The 19303-nt window shown below is 33.5% G+C and overlaps 1 protein-coding gene across 3 annotated transcripts in view; it reads right to left on the reverse strand.

Annotated features, from left to right (window-relative positions):
• The window catches only part of LOC137858226 (sodium channel protein type 1 subunit alpha), a 110359-nt gene that overhangs the window by 27234 nt on the left and 63822 nt on the right, over positions 1-19303 (reverse strand). For all 3 annotated transcript variants that reach the window (XM_068685645.1, XM_068685646.1, XM_068685648.1), the window contains 9 exons: positions 19012-19144; positions 18039-18277; positions 15473-15646; positions 14485-14841; positions 13236-13718; positions 9173-9290; positions 8408-8562; positions 5754-5927; positions 4540-4662 (listed from right to left, as the gene is read on the reverse strand). In XM_068685645.1, the coding sequence (XP_068541746.1) occupies positions 4540-4662; positions 5754-5927; positions 8408-8562; positions 9173-9290; positions 13236-13718; positions 14485-14841; positions 15473-15646; positions 18039-18277; positions 19012-19144 (1956 nt within the window). The remainder of the gene's footprint in view (positions 1-4539; positions 4663-5753; positions 5928-8407; positions 8563-9172; positions 9291-13235; positions 13719-14484; positions 14842-15472; positions 15647-18038; positions 18278-19011; positions 19145-19303) is intronic.

Here is a 19303-nt window from a genome sequence, read left to right on the forward strand (position 1 = left end):
TTTATGACTCTAAACACAGACTCTTCTTACACTGAATTTTGTAAAGTTTCAACTGTGTTTCAGGAGACATTGCACTTTGAATAGACTCTCCTTAAAACTCAGTAAATAAGACTGTAGTTCTTAAAAAAATCCCTTACTGAAAATTCCTCTATATTTAAGGGAAATTTGCAAAAGGTAGTGAATACACTTTCTTGTAACTGAGTACACAATTCTTATCTGTAAAATAAGATGCTAAAACTACAGCAAATGCAGTTTGTGTTGATTTACCCTTTCCACTGAAGCTATAAAAAAAACCTGCAGAAATTATAACCTCCAACAATTAGTGGTTGTAATAGTCAAAGATCAAGCATTTACTAAGGACCTGACAGTAAATGCAAATTTTTTGCATCATTGACATGTTTCCTGTAAAACATTTCTAAACTCCAGGGGATAGTACAAAATAATTATGAACAAAATTATTAGCATTTTATGAAAATTATAAAAAGTAGTTTCCAACAGAGACCAGTTTCTACTGCAATGAATACTGAATTCAGGTTTTCCAGGAAATGAATATATATATTATACGATGTCTCATGTTATCTATATACACTTGGAATAATCTACTGATGTAACATATGAGTTTAAAAATTCTTCAAAAATGTAAACTGCTATTATGGAAATATTTATATTTGTGAGTATTCAGACTGTAATGTTTATTGTACCATAAGTAATGCTCAAAACTCATTCTATGGGATTTTTTTTTTGGAATGTATGTAACTGAGTAACAGAGTAAAGCAGAGATCTTTCCAAAACAATGTAAAGGAATTTTTAAAGAAAGCCATTTTTTAATCTCAGTGAAAAAAAAAAAAATCTCAAAATCTAAAAAATAACTGAAGAGCCTTTCTCTTGCAAAAAGAACTCAGATAATTCTAAATAATGATACTGATTTTCTCAAAAGTTTTCATGTTATATCCATAACATCAGAAATTTCAAACAATTGTTTCCAAATATTTAAAGCAATTAAGAAGGGGATGTAGAGTGAATATGTATAATATGGTAGTGCTGCTACTAAGATTCTCAAATGATATTCTCTTTCCTTCCAACCTTAAATATACAATGCAGTGATCAGTCACACTGTAATTGTTAAGGGTAGAAAAGTGGGAAATACTGTACCCATAATACAGATAAAGGGAGGAACCAGTGCTCCACCCCATCCAAGCTGAAGATAGGTTATCCTATATGAAATAGAAATATATAGCCTGTTATTAGTTGTGAATCTGTAATGACAGACACTTGATGCTGTATTTTATAACTCAATCATATGAGAAACTCTTTCTTTCTACTAATGAAGTTTGGAGTACTCTTGGAAATGTCTCATTCTCTCTTTCTTGGTAAGGGAATCTAAGGAATAGCCATTGAATTTTAGAGGATATCAAAGACATAAAATACTCTGATTTATTTTTACATGTTATGAAATTGGACTGGAAATTTGAAATACAGTAAATGTTTAAAGCCATCAGCCAGAAATATGCATAAGGCATGCAAAACTGAAAGTGCAAGTAGTTTTCAGATTGTTTGCTGCCTTCTACTATTTCTCTAATATATAAATCAAGCACGGCATGACATGCTTTATTTGTGAAATTAGACACAAATGCATGCTTTATTGTCACTTAATCATCTATCTTAGCAAAGCAATGTGTACTCAGTATTCTACGTTTACAAGTAGCATACCAATTCAGAACTAGCGCAAAAGCATTATATCGCAAGTACTAAAAAGCTAAACAAAAAGCAATGGGTATATTCAAATCTCATTTTGCAGATACTTCTGCTCGGTACATATACTAATTGAGATGAGAATATGAACCCTATGACAGAAATTTAAATTAAATTAAAACAATTATTTACTTTGCCTTCCAGCATCTGGGTGGAGTTGGTTTTGAGATTCACTGAAGGAAGTATTAAAATTTCTCAGACTGCAGTGTACTAGTAGATATTTTAAATGCCTTAATATGGCACCATTCACTTCTGTGCTTGAGGCAAGCACAGGCTGTGAGCCACTTGTAAGCTATTTTGTCACAAGAGATTCATAGATCTTATGTTCACTTTGCCAAGAGAATTTATCTATCCCACTTATGAAACAGCATAATTACAAATTTAAGTTGTAACCACAGAATATAACATGACTTAAAGAGTGAAGTATGTTTAATATTTCGAGATAACAAAATAGCTATTAGTATTTAATGACTGCAGAATGCTGCATTATGCCAATTCACCAGGATGTTAAGCTTATTTAAGAAAAAAAGATCAATTTAAAGTAGCTTAGCTTGTTTTGGCAGCTTGTTTTCCAAAATTATACAAAGCTTCTTAAACATAAGGGTCCTATGAAATACATTTGATCTTATTTTCAAGGCAAATTTTACCTAATTTTGAAAATGGGGCAAAACATTAAAATTATAAATACATGCTGAAAAAAAACAAAAACCTCAGCTTGTAGGTCAGTGTATAAGCAATATAAAAAAGCAAGGAGGGTTAAATTATTTTTACTTCCTGCTGGCAGATTTAAAAAAAAATAAATGCTTTAATGGATTTTTACAAAATGAACTCAATTTCTGAGACAACTGTAATTTCACATGGCTATAGCCTATAATGAGCTGGTCAATTATTTGTTATTTGAATCTTTTTACTGTTTGTGAGTCATTCATAAAGTAATGCTTATATCTATCAATGAGCTGTTACTGTGAACACTTGCCAAACTCTTTGGAAAAAAAAACACACTTTCAGAAGTGCATGTAACTAATAGTGAAGATAAGGACTATGCATTTGACCAGTCAAATTTGCTAAGTGACTGGAATAAGGTACTTGATTGACTGTCATTAATATTGAAGCTATAACCTTTTTTGCTTTTCCAGGCTTCTCTGTGATTCCTACACAGTAAGTTACTCATTAATTATTCATCTTGTGTATCTGAAATTCCACCATATGATTGTGCTTCTGGCATAATTTCATATTTTTACAGTGAAAAATAAGGGAAAGCAGTAAACAGATTCCAAATAACAGGTACTTTTCTTAGACCATGAACATCCTAAATGTTTTAAATGGGAAATTTCCTAAGGCAATCGTAAGGATACATAAAAATGAAATAAAACATATGGCTATTAATTTTGACATTGTCTTTCCAGTAATGATCTTTTTTTCCCCCCCCCCCCCAACATCATCTAAGGAGCTACATTTCTTTTCCCCGTGTAACTTCTAAACTAATCTCCCAGTCCTCCTGCAGCTGAAAATAATACTATTAAGAAAATAAAGCTCAGAGCAATTTCCCAACGTTTGTCTGCACAAAAACACATTTATCTGAATGGTCATGAACAACAAGTACAAAGAAAGTCAAAGTGAAAACTGCTAAATGAAATAGTCTTTCTAAACCTAGGTGAAAACTCATACTCTGTAGTATTTGACCAGCTCTTACCCTGCTGAGTTATCAATTCACAAATTTCAAATGATGAGAAAACTGATAATAGTAAAACTGCAACATGAAATTGAAATTTATTAATCTAGCAATCATCGGTTAGCAGTATTTTATTTCTGATTCTTTATGAAGTAGACATATGTAGCCTGAGGAATACAATTTAAGAATTCAGAGATTTGACTTCCTTAAGCTTAGATTTGTATCTAAAGGCTGTTCAGACAGTATATTCTAGGCTATTTCAGTATATTACAATTGACGTGAAATTCATTAGCACAATATTTCTCTCATGTTTCCAGGAAGTAGTGAAAAGCATTCTCTTAAAACATACTTCAATGACATGCATATAGAGTTAGTTTGTATTCAGTGGCTTTAAGGAAAAGAAAGCATAAACGGATGAAAAAAAAATTTAAAATGCTTCCTTGAGTGAGATGTATAGTAAGCAGGACCTCTAAATTACTTGGATTAAGTGTGAAATAACCTTATATATATTGTACTGAATTTGCCTTACAAAAAGACTAATTTCATAGAGAAATCAAATGGTTTTATTTGTTTTTATTTCAAAAGCCAGCCAAACTCAGAAATATATTTAAACAACTCGACTAGCTGATACGAATATAACTCTATTATGATCTAGTAAAATTCTGTGGGGTTAGACCAAAGTTGGTTTATCAGATATGAAGAAAAATGAAGAATTTCAACTGATAACAGAAAATAGTTTTATTAACTAAAGCTAAATTTGATCCTTGTATAAATATAATAATATGCTTATCAGTAAAAAATAATAAAAACCTGCTTCATTTTATTCCTTGTTAAGAGTCTATTGAGAGAGCTCATAGTCGGCAATTTCAAAGCATTAAACAGAAAACTCCTGAGATTGGCTAGAAAGTAAAGTAACTTTAATGAACATAATTTCTATGTGATACTGCATATGGATTTAGGTGAATTGATGAAGCTTTTTGCTTATCTGTTAGTAAAAGATATGCAATAGATAAAAAGGTAATGCAGCCTTTCTGCATGGACTTATCATTCCTTATTCTGCATGCATGGATCCTTTGTATGCATGCATAGTTTCAGATTCTTTCATTTTTTCTTACCCTCATGCCTTCAAATCGTGACAAAGCTCTTAGAGGTCTCAAAGCTCTTAGTGTCCTAAGGGACTTAATGGCACCAAGTTCAGAGTAACCCAATGCATTTGCTGTTAAGCTAACCAAAGAGACCTATATGAAAACAGGAAAGTAAAAATTATTATATTGTAAATACTACTTTACATACCATAGATGTGAGCTATAAACTCCTTTAGAAGAATCTAATTTTGGACCACTTTCTTCAGGAATACGAAGTCTTTTAAATTAAAAAAAAAAAAAAAAAAGTAATAAGAAAGAAGAGTATGACAGGTGAATAAATAAACAGAAGTACCATATGGTAACAGTTAGTTAATATCTGGAAACATTAATAATTAGGAATTTCATACTGCACTAATGATTTGAGGACATTTAAAACCACAAACACACACACACACAAAAATAAATTAATCTCTCCTTTTTACCAATTTAAGCATTTTTTTCCATTTTTCTCTGTTTTACAGTGCTGTTGGGATCAATAATTACTGTTGATAATGCCCATTTGTTTGCCCACAACTGGAAAGGAAATGATTGAAGACTGTTTTGAATTAACAGATGGGTCACAGAGCAACATTGTTTGTCTGGAAATTGGTAGAAAGGATTAATTTTTTTATATTTGGTTATACTGAAAAAAACTTTTGGCTAAATACTGAATTTATGTACTTTCTACATTGACATTAACTTGGACAATCCTGGATTGTGCTGTTTCTGAAAATACATTACAAAAATATTTCCACAGGCAGCAGAACTAATAAAGTCTCATATCCATGTGCCTGTATATATTCTACGTCCCTGCATTTTGTCAATGAGAAATGCCATATTCTTCCTCCACATGCTATGGCTCCTGACCAATATAAGACCTTCAGTTTTCTTTCCATTTCCCCTGAATGCTCCTCCATTACTCTAATTCCTTAACTATTTATTGCACAAATAATAGTATAATGATCTCATATACTATTCTTCTCATCTTCTGATCTGTTCTTCCGACCTATTCTTCTGATCTTCTATGCTATACCTTCATTTTAAAATGAAAAATAAACTAGTTGGCATACACAGATATTATGTTCGTAGAACAAGTAATTAAAAACAAACAAATGAAAAACAAAACAAAACAAACAAACAAAAACCAAAATCAAACACCAGATAAAATTAATATAAAAGTAGCACAAAGGAAAAGCACTACATACATCAACAATCAGGAAGTCCAGCCAGCACCAAGCATTAGTAAAGTATGTTTGATAGCCATAGGCCACCCACTTCAGCAGCATTTCCAGAATGAAGATGTAAGTGAAGACCTTATCAGCATATTCCAGCATGGTCTTGATAGTTTTACGCTGTTCAATATATATATCTTCAAAAGCCTATGAGAAAAACATACTGGTTGTTCCCTTTTGTTGCCGTACAATTTAAGTTATAACAGAAACAACAAAGGTAGGGAAAAAAAAAAAAGGCAAACCTTTCTTCAAGAACAGGCATGTGATTTTCAGTTTTGTCTCAAGGTTCCTTTTCTGCTAACTGCATATATCTGTTCTTAGCCTATGGAACTATATTTTCTTCCTTACAGGATAGAGAAGCAGATATTACACAGCAACAACTTCTTCACTGGATAGAGATCTTTATTTATTCATTGCTGCTGGTCAATTATTATACTCAGATCATTTTCAGTACTTACAAATTTTTTTTTGATTCTGCAAAGCGATGGAAGTGAACCGAATTATGCTGAGTAATTTATAATTTAGTTTGTATGTAGGTAGATCCATTTTAAAAATCCAAGGCCATAGCTGTAAAATTTTCAGTAAAATGACAATGCAGATGATCTTATGCTTTTAAGTCCTGTTAGTTTTTGAAAAATTTAAGCCATAAATCATAAAACAAGTTATTATTTTCTTAAAAAATATATCTAAATCAAATACCCTCTCTACTGTATTATTCACATATTATTAGATACATAAAATTTCTTATGATCCTTGCAAATTTATTTATATGTTTTGTGTGTCTTAATTTTTTTTTAGAAGTTTGACAAATGATGTTCAAACGTATAATGTCTGCTTTTCAGTAATTATTTCTGTCCTCTAATAAATTTTCCCTTTAATCACTTTTAAATTGTAATTATACTAATATTTCATATACGAGTTATTGGTTTTATTGGAGTGAAAGAGCTGGAATGATCTGTAAGCTTGCAAAGATTTGGGTATTTATCAATACTAACATTCATTTTTACCCAGTCTGATTTTGAAACACTTCTGTCAGTTCAAATGATTAGTGTTTCTCTAACAATCATCCAATTGGTATCTGTGTATCAGTAGTTTTGGATGCTCATGTACTTTGATACACTAGCAGCTTTAGCTCACAATATTGGGAAGAGTTGGCACGTACCAATTCCATTTCATGAATCAGACTATGCTAAAGGCTAAGCTTGTGGTGCATTTCTTCCTGCCTGCGTGTGCCTGCAGCTGGGCTTTGCAAGTATCCTGGAGCTTATGCCTGCCTGATTTTCCATCTGTAATGATAGCGAGACTTGTCTCAAGTGTGACCTTGGGATAAACGTTAGAATACAGTGTTGGCAGGTCTGAGGAGACCTTTTCTCTGTCACAAAGAGCTGTCTCACATCTCTAGGGTATTAAGCTAATGCCCTGATCTGTGTGGCATTCTCCCAAGGTAAACGTTCTATGGATGACATACACCTTAGTTTCAGGAGCATGAGGTGCTAAGTTGCATCTCATCCCAAACTTCCTCTAAACACAATGATGGAAATTGACCTTTAATCAGTCTCCTGCCACTACTTTTCTTTCATTTAAATTCATGTTGCTAAGGGTTTTCCCCAATCAGTATCATCAGTACTGTAGATATGAGTCTATGAGGTTTTTTTTCCTGTGACACAGGAAACTTGTCACATCGTGTTGTGTAAAAGTTGCTTATTTGATTGTTATTTTGATATTAGACCAAAGACAAGCAGAATACTTACAGATTTAACCAAGTCTCATGATAGGCATAATGGTAAACTGCTAGCCATTAAGTGTATTTTAAAGATTTGGGAGTGGCCTAAAGAGTTTCTAATAGACTTTTGCAAAGTAATTTTGTTTAATGATGCAGAAACTTAGGTAATTTACTGAATGGTAATTACATTTACCTGCACAGATGCCAGATATGCTCTAGGAAATCTCAGGGCAAACAGTTTGCCTAAGAAACTTCAGTTCAGGCTCAACTAATCCAGGTTCAGCTTTATTTAATTGCTAATTTCAAATTTCTATATTCTTCATCATTATTTATATTTGTAAAATGATATATTATTTTGTTTTGTTGATGTTGTTTTTTGGAATGGTTTTGTTTCTTTTTTCTTTTTTTGTTATAGACTTACATGATGGTTGGCTTCTCTTTATTTTGTCCCTATATGCTTGTTAAACTTACAGCATGGTGATTGGAAAATTTATGTTTTTAAAGATATCCCAGACATAAGTCTGTAAGAGGCTGAACTAGAAGCATAAACAATAAATTCTTATTCAAAGAGAGGACAGTTCTTTTCCTGAGATATATCAGTAAACACCAGTAAAACTAGAGGCAAACCCAAATAATGAAGTTAAATGTGTTTTCTTCACATGTTCTCCCTCTCCCACATTCAGACATATCACTTTCAGCAATGGAGTTAAGCCCTCTCTAATCGATTTTGTCTGTTATTTTTTGGACATTATTGAGAAGAGCCATTTTCAGCATTTTTTTTTTTTTTGAAGTCCTGACTAAAATTTGGTGATCCTTTGAAGTCATGGAATTTTTCTGGAAGAGACAACTAAATAAAGCAATGTTTTCTGACACAGTTATGACACTCTCTTCATGTTTTACTCACCAAAGCTCCACTACTGAGGAGAATCATAAAGACAATGAAAGTCTCAAACCAGTTGTGCTCAACAATCCTGAAGCAGGTCTTTCTAAGGTTCCACCACTGCTTTCCTCTCCCTTCTTCTACACTTACTTGACAGCACTTGAAACGCCGTACACAACCTTTAAAACAACGTATGTATTGAGAAAATGAGAAACTTTGTTGAATTTCATTAATTTTGACTGCACAGTGGCACAGCACTATATTTCCAGAAGATGTGTTATTTAGTAAAAACTCAATAGAGTTTCACCTAGATGATCTCTTTCCTCTCCAAAACAAGTAAATTTATTACTGAGATGACTGGAATTTACAAATCAATGAACAGATAAGAAAAAAGTATTTATCATTTATCAAGAACTAAGTGCTCAATACACTATGCACATAAAAATAAAAGTCCATTCAATATGAAGCCACATTACAGAATGCAATGTAAGAGATGAAAATATATTAACTCATTCAAGTTTAAGGTAAGTTTATGTAGTAGCATATGGGCAAGTGTTATTATATTGTACTTTCTATTGCTTGGGATATTAAATTCACTATCCATATGTTAAATTTTGGTCTAAAAGTATTACTGCTTCTGATCATTGTTTAAACAATGACAAAAGAGTAAATAATTAAACACAAATATTAATAATTAGTTAAAACAATTAATTATTCATGAATTAGTGGTTTTTTTTTCCTGTTATTATTATTATTTTTATTATTATTATATTTTTTCATCCCAAACACCTTCAGTGAAGCAAGCCTCTGGCTCCATAGCTTCCTCAGGTTCAGCTTCTGGTTGCTCTTCTGCAGGGAGTCCAATGTCAACTGTGCTACCTTCAGATGAACTGGACATATTTAGCTTCTGTAAAGAAAAAAAAAAAAAAAAGGATCACAAACGCACAGTAAGTGTTTTAACGCAAATATGAGTAGTCCTCAGAAAAAATAAATAGTTCTGCTTTTGTTATGGTATTCAGTGTAAGTGAATTGCTGATCAACTCATGTTAACTTTGTACTTAAAAAAAAATTTCCTCTTGCTTTGTATGGATACATTAAATAGAAACTGTATCACTGATAAATAATATTCAAAGAAAATTAAGTTTCAAACTAAAAAGTATGAATGATGGCTCTAAGCCTTCAAGGACTTACGTGTATGACCACAGCTAACCATAAGTGGCAATGATCTGTTGGATAGATTTAATAAAGCTTAAATATATCTGCAGCAATCTGCAGTCTCTACTGAAAAGCAGGTAAGAGCTTAAATATACTATCTAAATAAGGTTGGAGCTCAAAGGAATGAGGGAAAAAAGCACAGAAAAAGTTGTATTTTAGTGGTCAGCAAGTCCAGATTAAAAGTACTAGAAATCTAGCTCACTTACAGGGAAGCAGAAACTGCATTTGTTTAGGCTGAGTCAGATTAAGGATGGCCTATAAAATGACAAAGTATGTTTTATAATCTAATCTAATTTTCAGTAACATGATGAGCATTATCTTGACAAATTAGAGGGCTGGACAAACACCAATCATATTAAGTTTACAAGAGCAAGTGCCAGATTGTGCACTGGGACAGGATAACCCTGCATATACGTACAGACTCAGGGACAAGATGCTGGAGAGCAGCCCCATGGAAAGGGATGTGGAGGTTTTGCTTAATGACAAGTTGAATGGTCGGCAGCCAAAAGGGCCAGTTGTACCCTGGGGTGCATCAGGCCCAGCACTGTAAGCCGACTGAGGGAAAGGATTGTCCTGTCGTTCTCTATGCTGCTGTGGCCTCACCTCCAGTCCTGTGTGCAGTTTTGGGCACCACATTATAAAAAGGACATGAAACTATTAAATGGTGTTCAAAGGAGAGCAACGAAGATCACCAAAGAGTCTAGAGCAACAAAGATTCTAGAGGGGAAGATGTATAAATGGTTGAAGTCCCTTGTTTTTTTCAGCCCAGAGCAGAGCCGGCTGAGGGGAGGCCTCATGGTGGCCTGCAGCTCCCTCACAAGGGAGCTGATCTCTGCTCTCTGGGGACAGCGACAGGACCTGAGGGAATGGCATGGAGCTGGGACAGGGGAGGGTCAGGATGGGTGTTAGGAAAAGTTTCTTCACTGTGAGGGTGGTCATGCACTGGACCAGGCTGACCAGGGCAGTGGTCACGGCCCTGAGCCTAACGGCATTCAAAGAGTCTTTTTTTTTTTTCTAGGCAAAGAAATCAATGTGAATTTCAATAAAATGTGGCAAAACTACTACATTTGAAATTCTTAGTTCAAGCTGAGGTGATGCACATTTGTATAAAACATATAAAATTAATACAAAATTGGCAAAAGGGAGCTATTAAGATGGAGGAAAGTTAATGACAAAGTTCTTCACAGATGAATTGGGATTAACGTTAATTTTTTGCCCGCTGACTTGTGGCATCTTTGGAGGAAATGAAATATGCTGATGCAAAGTTAGGAGGCCTGATCAGTTGACTGAATTGAAACTGGGACAAGGAAAGAGAAGGTCTATAATGGGGATGAAAAACAATATAAGTTGTAATAATTAAGACATTGACTTAATCTTGCAAAGCAGTGTAATAGTAGATTTACTGTCCTTACCTTACAAACTCACTCCAGTTTAAAAACTAAGCTCTTTGAAATTAATGGTGTGATTTATACTTTTAAGATAATTAAGTTGTTAGTTTGCTAAAGAAAAAGAGGATACACAGCTAGAGGGAAAAGGAAGGAGGGAAGGAAGGAGGGAAGGAAGGAGGGAAGGAAGGAGGGAAGGAAGAGACAAGCTTTTAGGGCTAATTCAGTCAGGAAAAAGGGATCCTGGCCAGCACTCTAAAACTCCAGGAATGGTGCTGAAGAACTCAATATGTTCTGAAGCCAGTTGGAACTCCTCTGATTGTTCCCACTGGCCTTGGAAGTGCATATAGTCTTTTCTAAGTGGGCTCTCATCTAAAACTCAGCTAATTCAAAGGCTGCCAAAGAAAGCTGTTCTAGTGTTCATCTCTTTTACAGTTCTTTTTTTACTAACAGTCAATATAAAATAAGGAGTTGGACTCAAATCCAAAACAGAGATGCTGAATGTTCTTCCCAAAGAAGACTATATAACAGAGTTGTTCTTTCATAATTTTCTGTGGGAAAAATCAGAAATGTCATGGTGCTTTCTCAAAGGAATGAAAGATAAGGCTGGTCCTACAGGCAGCATTCCCTCTACTTCTCTTTCTATCTTGCAAGGGGATGATTAGGTAGTACAGTTACCTAAAGCTTTCCTGACCTGAGTGTATTCACCATTGATCAGTCATAAAACAGCTTGTGTTCCTTCATTTGACCATCTACCCTCTGATGGTTTGGAAGACTGGACCAGCCAGCATTAAGGCAGTTATGGGGAGAGTAGATGACCAGTGGTCATTTTTCTCCAATGAGTCTTTGCTTAAATTTTGTTCTATTTAGAAATTCTTTCAGCTGGGGCAAGTTCTGGATAGTGTGCTCAAAGAAATTTGTATAACATCTATTGTGGCAGCAATTCAAAAGCTTGAATCAAAGTCTATTATGTCCAATAGGACATTTTAGAAAATATTTAATAGGAAAAGAAATATTAATGCTTCAGATATTCAATGGGAAATTGGAACAATGCTCTGAAATAGGTTCCCAAGGGAAGAGGTGGTTTTGTACTAGTCTGCTTTCTTAGAGAGGATCCAAGGATAGCTCTTAGTTTAGCAATAGATTTTTGTAGGGAACACTAGAGAGGTTAGGTACACCAAAGTGACAGCAGCATAAAACTCAGCTAGCCTAAAACTGAGTGTCTGAAGTACTACAATGTTGAAGCAATACAACAGTGTCTGGTATCCCACAAAAAAACAGGATTGCTAACTGAATGGAAGTTAGCTTAAGGTTCCTTAAAGAAGTTAGTTTAAGGTTCCTGAAATAAGAAAGTTATTCTTCTTAAATGTCTGGAAAGATAATTTTCTGTTTTGACTAAAATATCAGCACTTGAATTTGCCGAGGGTGTAGTTGTTTTGCAAATTATGTTAGTATATCAATGGAAATTATTTTGTTAAAATAGCCCCAAAGAAGTCATGTAAAAGAATGGTTACATCTGTAATATGTTGTTTTTTTTTTTTTTTTTTTTTTTTAAATACAGATCTCAACAAAGTTTTATATCTCTAGCCTGCTTTGACATTCCATTAGGAACATAAGATGTTTTAGTCTGCTGATACCATTTTTCAGTCTTAACAACTAAGGGGATTTGAAGTATATTGAAATGTCTATGGTTGAATCTTTTATTGCAATCTTTTTATTGGTCTAAAGAGTTGACAATTATAAAATCTAAATTCCATTGTCTAAAGGAAAGAGTAGTCTAGCTATTTTTATGTTTTCTGTTTTATTCCTGCTCACAAAACAAACAAACAAACAAACAAAAAAACCACAAACACATAGAGGAGCATTTTTTTTTGAGTGGCAGAGAGAATGTGCATGTTACTTCTAATGGGATCCTTGTTACAGGGTGCAAACAAAAGTTTCTGGTGGAATAAGCATGCAGCTAAGGCAATACCCTGATCTACCAGTTGTTGCAATTACAAAATACAGGCCATAAGGAGTCTTTATGGATTGCTTTGGTCCCTCATTCCCTGACATCCTATCTTCTCTTGGAACTACTGTAATTTTTTAACCCTCTCATTCATAAAGAATTAAAGCCTCCTTTATACACTTCTGCTTTTGTACAAAGAAGCAACAAAATAACAAATGATGAATACACTTTTTTTTTTTTTTTTTCCTGAAAAAAATAAAAACATGCAAAATATCACAGAGAAATGCACAAAGTATCTACATACCTCTTTGCTTTCTTCCAGGTCTGATTCACTACTAAATTCCTCTGTATTTAAATTTTCAAAGTCAGATTCACCCACAGCAATGGGCACTGTCACAGTCAGGCTTGGGTTGTTTATGAACGACATGTAATCACTTTCGTCAATTATGTATTTTTCCACACTGCTGCCTGTGCCAATGCCACTAGTTGTTCCATTTGCATCTTTAATATAGTCATGGTCCTTGCTTAGTTCGACAGTTGTATGGTTGGAAACACAACTATTTTTGTTGTTCAAATCTTCAAGTGGTTTGATTTCATCTAAAGCTTTTTGCTTTTTAACAAAAGCTTTTTGGATGAATTCACGTGCTTTTCTTTTCACATAATCTATGCCCTTCTGCATTCTTGCAACAGCAATTTGGAGATTATTCATTTCATTATCATCATCTGTCACAGCAAGGTTGTCTGCACTAAAAGAGCTCAATAGCAAGGCCAAAAATAGGTTCAGTACCTGCAGAAAAATAAGAAAGGACATTCTAGAGTTTATCCCAACAAAGAACATGTACTTTATTAAAAAGAAATAAAAAGGCTCATATTAGTGACATTGAAGACTGATGTCACAATAATTCCCCATAACCAAATAAAAGCACCTTCAAAACTATTTATATTCTCTGTGGAAAACTAAGTGTTTTGTTTTGTTTGTTTGTTTGTTTTGTTTGGGTTCTGTTCACTATTCAAAAATATTACTACAACCGACTAATATCTGTAAATGTGTCTTTACATCCAGATAGTAAAAAAACATTTTGGTGGAAAACCCTTACAACCCAAAAGTGGAGATAACAAACTTGCTATTCAGCATATATATATAGATATATACATATATTTTTTAATTAACTTATTCCATCACACAGCAGAAATTAGATTTAGGTGACTAATCATATGTGATAAATAATAATAATAATAATAAAATACAGCAAATGGTTTATAAAGAGACCATAATCTAAATTTATTTGAAGCAGAAAATATTTACAAAAAAGCCAAAAGACAGATTAAGAGGTGACTAAGTGCTCACTGTAACATTACGTCTTAGACTTTTGATGTTGTAAGTTGCAGAATACTTTGTTCTCAATCCAGAAAAGCTCTTAAAATTAACTTTAAGCATCACTTGAAACCACCTCCTTAAGTGTTTTGTTGAAGCAGAGCCAGAGCACTTAGTTCACTTCAGAATTGAACACGCTGTTGCTGAATAATTTTTTGTTAATGTTTTGATTACGTACCACTAGGTTTCCAATCACCATGACCATCATGAAGACAGTAAGGCACATGGCTTGGCCAGCGACCTCCATGCAGTCCCACATTGTTTCTATCCATTCTCCACACAGTACTCGAAATACAATCAAAAAAGAGTGAAAAAAATCTTGCATGTGCCAGCGTGGAAGTACACAGTCACTTGCGATTTTGCAGACACATTCCTTGTAGTTTTTCCCAAACAGCTGCATCCCAACCACAGCAAAAATGAACACAATGATGGCCAGCACCAGGGTCAAATTCCCCAAAGCCCCTACCGAGTTGCCAATAATTTTTATCAGCATATTTAGTGTTGGCCAAGATTTTGCTAATTTGAAAACTCGTAACTGGAAGGAAAAAAAAAAGAAAAAGAAAAAGAAAAAAAAAAGAATGTTAGGATGAGTAAGAAAGACACAAAGATATTTAAAAGATAATTTACGGAAAGATATTACTGCAAAATATGCCTTGAGTATGACTGTTGATAGGTTATCCTCTTTTCTAAATGTGTGATGATAGAAGGGTCAGTCACAAATTTTGCAAAGTTAGAGCTGGATATCCTCAAAGCATAGTTTTTATCCAAGGCTCAAGAAATTACCAACCAAAGTGAATTTAAAATCTGTTGCTTATCTCCTAAAATCAACTAGGCTGTTTTTCTACAAGTATTTGCAGAGTAGATCTTTTCCCGTGATGTTAATCAGAGCACAACACGTTTATCTAGTGAATCTATTTGTTTCTGCATAGCAGGATATTTAAAATATGTATATATAATAAATAAATTGGAATTAGGCTTAGACACCCATTGCTATCTGTCTTGATCTCTATAAATTCCCACTGAGGACAGTAAGATACTACGACTAATATGGATTTGTAGTAATGAAAGAAACTTAAGGCTTAGTGTCATGGCAAGCTGTGCACATTTTTAAGGAAAAAAAATAATGAAACCCCATTGAAAAATCAGTGCAATTGATGTATATTTACCAATCTGAATGATCGAAGAACTGAGAGTCCTTCCACATCTGCAAGACCAAGTTCAACCAAGCTAAGGGTTACAATAAAACCATCAAAAATATTCCAGCCTTCCTGGAAATAATAGTAAGGATCCATTGCAATTATCTTGAGAAACATTTCTGCTGTGAAGATTCCAGTGAAAACCTGAATTCAGAATGCAGTTGGTTATTTTTTTTGTGAAATATAATATTACAGGTTTAGCTGATGTTTGAGCTACCTCACTGCAATTAGCCTCATCCAAAACTGATACTTAAAAATGGTTCCCTGTAGTGATTTATTATGACCACCTTACCTTAAAAAAGGCCATACAAACCAAGTAATTTTTTTTCAATTAATTGAATTCTACACTGAAGAAATTACATAAACTTCTGTTTTATAACATTTAGAATCCAATTTCAACTCTGTCAGGATATGGACTTTCTCAAGGATATCATTTGTACTGCACAAACAATATCCCTAATTTGATTTTCACGACATAAACCAGAATGCTTTCCAAGAAATTACATGGCATAACATCATTTTTAGTATACTAATTACATTATACAGCAGCATGAATGAGAATAAATCTGACTCCTGCTCCTCCAGCCTGCAAGAATCCCATTCAGTTCAATACAGATTATTAATAACAGCTGGGAATCAGCTGAGATACAACTTGAAAAAGCTGAGAAACTTCTACATAGGTGTTGCCAGTAAGTTTAGTGAAGCTCGTTGGCTCAATCACTTTAATGTCAGAAATAAAATAACATTTAAGAGTACATTTTAAACATAATATTCCTGGTAATTGTATCTTATTGTGAAATGAAATATTCTGAATGAAGCAGAAATCATATTTAGGTGTTGCTAAAGTAGCAACTCTGAGCAGCTTTGAGAGAGAGCTGTTGAGATTATGAGTATTAGAAAAAAAAAATCCTATACAAAAGGAAAGTACTGAAGCCACTTTTAAAGGATGGCTGAACCCTGGTCTGAAATGCTTCTTTCTCCTCTCCTCTTGTTTTTGATAATCCATTTTCAGGAAGGCTGAATAGAAAGTGGAGCAGTTAAAGAGAATATAATCTAACTGGGATAATCATGAGATGGACCAGATTCTGACTTGCTCTGGTTCTTAACCATCAGGATGGTGAGGTTCTCCCCACGTGGAGTACTGCATTCAGCTCTGGGGCTGCCAGTCTAAGAAGAACATGAACCTGTTGGAACAAGTCCATAGGAGGAGCACAAGACTGACCGGAGGTTTGGAGCACCTCTCCTGGGGAGACAGGCTGAGGGGGCTGTGGTTGTTCAACCTCAAGAAGAGAAGGTACTGGAAAGGTTTTTATAGTGGCCTTCAAGTACACCTAAAAGGGTACTACAGGAAAGCTGGGGAGGGACTATTTTTCAGGGCGTGTATTGATAGGAAACTCTCTTTGTAGTCTGATATTCACAAAAATTTTATATATATATATATATATATATATATATATATATATATATATATATATATATTTGTTTGTTTGGAAAAAGACTATAACTTGCTTTAACTTGCTATATACTTGCTATAACTTGCTCAACACAAGATTTTTCATTTTACTAGCGAACTCATATCCCTTATTTTAAATACAGGAAAACCAGCTATATGTTTGTCTGTTAATTCTCCTATCTGAATCCTGTAGTTATTTACATGATCTGAGTTATTTTTTCTTCATTACAAAACAAGGATTATTAAAAATCACATTGTAAGAAATCCATTCTTAAAATAAGAGAATAAGTAGGACTACAGCTGCAGATGCTTTGCTGTGATCAAACCTGTCAGTTCAAAAGCATCAGAGCTACAGAAAATTAACTCCTGAATTCTTTAATAATTTATCTTTTTGAAGTAGAAGAGAGAAAATATAGTTGACAACATGACAAAAAGATATCTTACTAATTATCTGATTCTAAAAAATGTAAAGACTATGAGAGGAAAAAGTGCTGTGGGATATTTTTCATAGTTTTGCATAAAACATATAAAGAAACCAATCCGCATATCCACATAAAAAGTCATGTAGCCTGGAAAATTCTAGAAATGCCTTTAAATGGCTCTTCTAGTGATTGTAGACCTGTACTCAGGAAACAGAGTAACAAGAGGAAAGCAATTAAAAACACATTCATAATTTACACTTTTGTATTGTATTGATTGAAAATGAAACACTACATTTATTTCCATGGTGTCCTTTTCATGGAAGTAATGCATTTCCTGGTTTAGTAGTTAGATAAATCAACTTCTATTTAATATAGACTTTACTTAATGTAGCGTTGGGGCCCCTTTTTAAATATTTAATCTGGTTTTGCGGAACGCTGGAAAATATTGATTTTACAGAATCCTAAGTTACATGACCCAGGATTGACAGTGAAATTTACAAAAATGTTGTATTTTATCTGGAGAGCAATAGATGGACATTAAATTCACTTTCTAAAGAGGTTAAAAACAACAACAGCAATAACACAACAAACTTAAACTCCTTTCAGTTATTTCAGACATACTTTCTTTAAAATTATAAACATAAAAAGACAATAGACTTACCAGATTTCCAACTGAAAGTACATTATTGAATTCATCAGTCATCGGATAATGTTCCATGGCCATAAAAAGTGTATTTAAAACAATGCAAATAGTAATCGCCAAGTCAACAAATGGATCCATTACCACTAAGTTGACGATATGCTTTACTTTTAACCAATGTGGACTGCAGTCCCAGATCAAGAAAATATTTGCAAATTTATACCAACATGGTGGGCATTTCTGCCTTGATTCTTCAAGTTCTGTGGGAAATCAAAGTTCACAAAAAAATTCAAAGTTCACAGCAGTAAGTATGTGACTGCTCTAACCTATATCTCAAGCCTACATTACTTGTATCAGTCAAGTTAATTACCATCTGTAATGTTATCAATTAACCCCCCTATAAGCACAAATTCTCTATATTTCAATCACTATTCACATCAGTAGCAATTTATGTATTATGTATTCTATTGTTCCTTGATTCAGACTGTTCCTCAAACTTGCTGTTCGATTATGTAAATATTTTACTTTCAAAACTGTGGTAGTAAGGTAAAATTTTTCAACATAATTTTTATTCAAAAAACAAAACCGAAAACTTTTTTATCACCTGTAGTAGCACTTCTTTAGAGTAATTGAATAAATACAACTGCTAAAATATGCATATATTTTAGCAATAGTAACATATATATGAATAATGTTCAGTGGTCTTTTTGTGTCCAACAATTCTTTAATTAATATGAGTAAGCATCCTCTTAGTTACGACCATCAGACACAACGCTGTAGTCCTAATGACCACAAGGTATTTGATGGCAAAACAGTGAACTATAAATGCTTATTTGTGTAATAAACTCAATGTATGTAGAGCTTTGATAAATATTTGTTGGTTTGTGGAACAGTATCTATTCATTGAGATATTTTAAATAATTCTTAATGTTTCAACTCATATTTTCAGATGTTTATTGAAAAAAACAGGTATTAAGCTATGAGTAGTACACACCTTCCACTGTGTTTGTAAGAATGCTAGCAATGCTCATTGCTCTTTCTCTTAAAGCTGGATCTTCCAGAAAGTCCATAGAAACATGGAAAGAGCCTGATATTCTTTTCCTTATTTCAGTTTCTGTAGTGGTGCCCTACAAATAAAAAAAAATAAGTCAGACCATGTTTCAGTAATAAAATAAGTACATATTGTATAAAACCCTATCATTAATATGCATGTATGCGTGCTTCGTGCACTTCAATTTTTATAATGTCAGACTTTTCTTACTTTTTAGTATGTTAAAAATAATTAA

The sequence above is a fragment of the Anas acuta genome, chromosome 6 (assembly GCF_963932015.1).
Source record: "Anas acuta chromosome 6, bAnaAcu1.1, whole genome shotgun sequence".
Taxonomy (NCBI): domain Eukaryota; kingdom Metazoa; phylum Chordata; class Aves; order Anseriformes; family Anatidae; genus Anas; species Anas acuta.